This window comes from Quercus robur, chromosome 8 (genome assembly GCF_932294415.1).
Source record: "Quercus robur chromosome 8, dhQueRobu3.1, whole genome shotgun sequence".
In the NCBI taxonomy this organism is placed as follows: Eukaryota; Viridiplantae; Streptophyta; class Magnoliopsida; order Fagales; family Fagaceae; genus Quercus; species Quercus robur.
The window spans coordinates 18,056,499-18,061,559 of NC_065541.1; the positions used below are offsets into that span (position 1 = coordinate 18,056,499).

The 5,061-nt window shown below is 37.8% G+C and overlaps 1 protein-coding gene across 1 annotated transcript; it reads left to right on the plus strand.

The window, feature by feature from the left end:
• The first annotated feature begins 1,554 nt into the window (after window positions 1-1,554).
• On the plus strand, window positions 1,555-2,087 carry LOC126694860 (uncharacterized). The gene has a single exon (XM_050391379.1). The coding sequence runs from the start codon at window positions 1,679-1,681 to the stop codon at window positions 1,943-1,945; it is 267 nt and encodes an 88-aa protein (XP_050247336.1). The 5' UTR covers window positions 1,555-1,678; the 3' UTR covers window positions 1,946-2,087.
• Window positions 2,088-5,061: the final 2,974 nt, after the last annotated feature.

The window sequence follows — 5,061 nt, forward strand, 5'->3', positions numbered from 1 at the left end:
AAAAGGATCCTATGAGACTCCCAACATGTGTGAGTTCTATATATGTGTATCATGTTGTGAGATTGTAGAATCATGAGATACTATTTTGATTAGATGGGTTGAGATGTAACTAAATATTCACACTATAACTAGTAATTTTTTCTAAGATTTCTAGCTAGCAAAGTAGAAAGTCAGACAGGTTTAAAATTTTTCAAAGCTGACCAACTAGTTCTTTCTGAGTCTAAACGCTATGACACTATGAGTAAGATGAAAAAAAAATGAATAAAAGTTGAGGACTAAGAGCATCTACATTAGTGGATGTAAAGTCTTGCAAAATGCAAAAAATCCTTCATTTGACACATTTTGACTAAAAAAATACCTACATCAGTGGGTGTAAAATTATGCATAAATGCACAAGTGCTACAGTAATCGTGCATATATGCATGGTTACTGTAGTACTTGCATTTAATATTTTAGTAATTTTTTTTCTCTCTCCTTGTCTCTGGTTGCTCTCACTCTCACCTCACTCTCCCTTTTTCTCATTTGATCAACTTATCAAACCACTGCCGCCGATCAAATCATCAAACCAGCACAAAGCTTGATCAAATTGCCGATTGCCACTGCCACGAAGCCTCACCGATCGCCGGTCGCCACTGATTTCTTGTTGTTTGATTAGTGGGTTTCAAGTTGGGTGGGTGATGATTTGGCTTTCGGATTGAGTTGGTTTCGGATTGAGTGGGTTTCGGCTTGAATGGGTTGGTTGTCCTAGATGATGCTAGTTGGGTAGGTGATGATGGTGGCTGGGGGTGGAGTGATCGAGTGATGATGATGATGATGATGATGGTTGGGTCTGTGAGAGAGAGGGGTAGTGACGATGATGGTGGTTGGGTTTGTGAGAGAGAGAGAGGTAGTGAGTGAGAAAATAATAAAAAATTGTAAAAGAATGAATATTTTATTGAATAAATGTGTAGAACAGATAGACTAATGTGGATATTTTGTAAAAATGAATGTGTAAAATAGAAAAAAAATAGTTTTTTTTTTTAGGTAAAATAAATGGAAAGTTTGCATCTCCATAACTCTAAGTGGGCTATATAAAGGCCTCTTGTGTGTAAGTTGTATTTCACCCTCATAGTATCAAGGATGAACACGGATTGATGAAAACGACAAGAAAAGGCAGAGGCAGCACTTTAGATGTACAAGTCATCTGGGCTTATACGCCCTCACTTTCAGTGCATCCCATATGTAAGTGAGAGAGAGCGAGAGAGAGGACATATAAAAAGGCCTGGCCCATTAGAAAATTTAGTCAACACTGTACACTTACCAATGGCCGAAAAATCTGTTAAAAACGCGTCCAAGCAGTAGATATTTCAGGACTTTGGCGTCCGAATCAATAAAACTAGTGCGCTCACCAAAAATATCTGAGAGTTGTAACCTGCCATTTCAAGCTTAGTTAGCCCATGGTTTTGGCGTTTTGTATCAAAAATACCAGGGCCTCTACTGCCAACTGCCTGTGGTTTTCTACTTTCTTTACCCTTCTTAAAATATTGACCTCCCTACCTATATAAGGAAAGAACCCCCCTACTTCTCTCCCCTCAACAACAACAACAACAAAATCAAAACCCTCAATTTCTCACACACAACCTTGAATTGAATTCATTTCCAGAAACCCAAATTCAAAAAAAGCTTAAACTTAACAAATATGAATTCAGCTTGCAAAGCTTGGATTGTGGCATCAAGCATAGCTGCAGTGGAGACCCTGAAAGACCAAGGGGTTTGCAGGTGGAATTTTGTTATAAGGTCAATGCATCAACATGCCAAGAACAATATCAGGTCTTATTATCAGGCCAAGAAGCTTTCTGCTCAATCTTCTTCTGCTATTTCTAATACCATTTTGCCGTCCAAGGAAAAGTCTATGAGAAAAGTCCTGGATTTGAGCTGCTGGGGTCCCAATACCATTAGATTTTAGTGTGTTGCTTCAAGATACGTAATTCCATTTTTCCGTGAGATGATTTCTAGCTTAATTAGAGATTGTAAAACTTTCTTTACTTGCCATTGTTGTTTATCTTATTAAAGCAAATTAATGGTCAAATTTCTATATATTATTGACAGATTTTTGGCCATGTGATTGTGAATGCCATGATGGAGAAAATGGTTTTGTGTGTAGCACATCACGAGTAGCATTGTTCTTCAACTCTGTTGGATTGATCTAAAGATGTGCGGAAATTATGAATCATGAAACCATTTCCTGATCAATGTAATAATTTTTTCCAGAAAAATCCCTAATGAGTAATGACACAAATAGGCTATCAAGTTCAAGACCTGTTTTGTGAATGGAGTGGGTATCCGGTTCCCACTCTAAATTGCTTCAATTACAATGTCATTAAATACGACATCATTCCATTAAAAAGAAAAAAAGAAAACGAGATCTTGATTTTCTAATTCATTGGGTGGAAAAAGAAGAAGAAGAAGAAGAAGAAGACATTAGTACATTACTGATATTAATTTAAAAGAAAAAAAAGAAAAAAAAAACCCGAAATTCCAAAACTTGGCAAAATTGGTTGGGGGTGGTATGGTATCCACCGAAAAAAGAACGTTGTTTGTGCTGGAGCCAACTCACGCATTGATTCTATGGGTCCAAAAGAAATATCTTGGGTTCCAGCCTTCTTGGTAAGTCGCTTAATTATTCTATGAGCCCAAAAGAATATAAATATATTGGGTTCCAGGTAAATCATCATATTAAGGGTGTCCATGAGTTGATCCAGGTCGGATTTATGCCCAACCCGTGACCGACTTGACCAAATCGGGTGAAAATTTTTTAGACCCGCCACCGACATGTAAAGTAGTTGGTTCGGATTGGTCAGATACGCAATGGGTGGTGGTCAAGCTCGATCGGAGTTATGGAAGAGGAAATCTGGCTGGTATTCCACCAGAAGTGGCTAAATCCGGTCATATGTGGCTGAAATCTTCTAAATTTGGAGAGATTTTGTCAATATCTCACTAGATTTGGAAAGATCTCAATGAGGTCTCATCGGATCTACACTAGATCTTGTCAGATTTGTTGAGATCTAATCAAATATCTCTTTATTCGGCGGAGATTTGAGGCTATTAGTAGTGGTGGATATCCGTCAGGTTAGTTGGAATTTGATTTTTAAGCCATAACTCGCCAACCAACTTGCCGAAATCGAGTTCAGGATGTCAGAACCTATTGCCAACCATCACAACCCACGGATCAGGAGGTTTCTAGGTCAGTTTTGTTAGGACATATGTGAATCATGTTAGGAACATATGTCAATATTTTATATAATTGGTTAATCCTTTGACAAAACGCACTTTACTTGTAATTGGGTAGATCTAGGATGTGTTTAATACTTCAAGAAATAATGTTTCAAGTTCAAGTGTTAAAACCATGCAAGTCTATCCAAGAAACAAGTGAAGATGTGCTAGATTTTAAATCTCAACGGCTAGTATTTATTGAGATTCAAAAACTGCTGAAGCCCGATGCTTGACAACTAGCTCGATAAATAAGCTATTTATTGAGGTTTATGGAATTCAGTTTTTCAGAATTGATTTTAAGCTAATACGTGTGTATATGTTTGGGATTTTTTTCTCACAACCCTAAACATATATAAGGATTATTTTAAAGGCCATCAAAGGTTGCGCGAGTATGAAGTAAAGTTGTGCTCATGCAAATTGTGATCGGAGACAGAATTTGCCCTAATTCATCTTTCTCTTGAAGAAGCTGCTGTGTTTGTATATAGTAGGGTTTTGTAACCAAAGAGTTTCGTGATCTTCATCGTGTGATGAACTAAAGAACTTTGCAGCCAATATCTTTCTCAAGTTGGTGAGTAAGCGGAGTACAGTGGGAGCCATGATTGAAAATGAGAGATTGTCACTACAGAACAAGTCCAATTGGGTATTGGGGTAAGGGTTCAACTGTAGGTTGGTATAAGATATTGAGATTTCTTTACTTGTAACCGCTTGTTATGATAATAGTGAATTCTTGGAAGTGGTGACCTTAAAATCACCCGGTGGGGTTTTTGCCGTGTAGGTTTTCTCCATTCGTAAACAAATCACCATGTCAATTTAATTTCTACTGCATTTAGTTAATTGGTGATTTGTTTGTGCTACCACGTGTTTTGCATGTTAATTGAATTAATTAATTAACTTGGCTAAATCAATTGGTTAATATATCACAAGTGGTCAATACATTTTTGGCCTCTTAAGTGGCATCAGAGCAGGTACACTCTGATTAGGTGTTAATCTTTGCTGTGTGATCCATTAACCCCTATTTGTCATGCATAGAGGACAGTCTCTTATTATACCTCATTTATTTAATGGTACTAACTATGCATACTGAAAAGTATACATGAGAGCTTTCTTGCAATCATTGGATGAAAAGGTGTGGCAAGCTGTGAAGATAGGCTGGACTAAGCCTACGGAATCATCGACTGGCTGGGACGATGCTAAGATCAAGGCGGCAAACTTCAACAGTATGGCATTGAATGCTTTATTCAGTGCAGTCACGAATGAGGAGTTCAAGAAGATATCTTCTATTGAAACCTCTAAGGAAGCATGGACCATTCTCTAGACAACCTATGAAGGAACCAAGGCTATCAAAGATTTAAAGCTTCAAAGGCTTACTACGAGCTTTAAAGAGATTAAGATGGAGGAAGATGAGTCATTCGATGAGTTCTATGCCAAGCTCAAGGACATAGTGAACTTAGCTTTTAATCTTAAGGAAACCATTCCCGAACCCAAGATTGTTAGAAAAGTGCTTAGATCTCTACCCGAGAGATTTCATGCCAAGATCACCACAATTGAGGAATCGAAGGATATTGACAAAATTCCTTTGACAGAGTTGGTTGGAAATCTCCAAACCTATGAGTTGGGGTTGACAAGGATAGGGAAATCAAGCAAGAGCAAGAGCATGGTATTAAAGGCTAAGAGCAGTGACACTGATGAGTCTTTAGACGATGAAGATTCTAAGATAAAATCCTATATCACGGGGCAATTTAAGAAGTTTATGAAGAATGCCAACGCAAAAGGATTTGACAAGGACCAAAAGCAATCCAGTTCTTCGCA

Bases quoted from the DNA above. Each gene is read 5' to 3' on its own strand.
- LOC126694860 (XM_050391379.1), top strand. From the start codon at position 1,679: ATGAATTCAGCTTGCAAAGCTTGGATTGTGGCATCAAGCATAGCTGCA.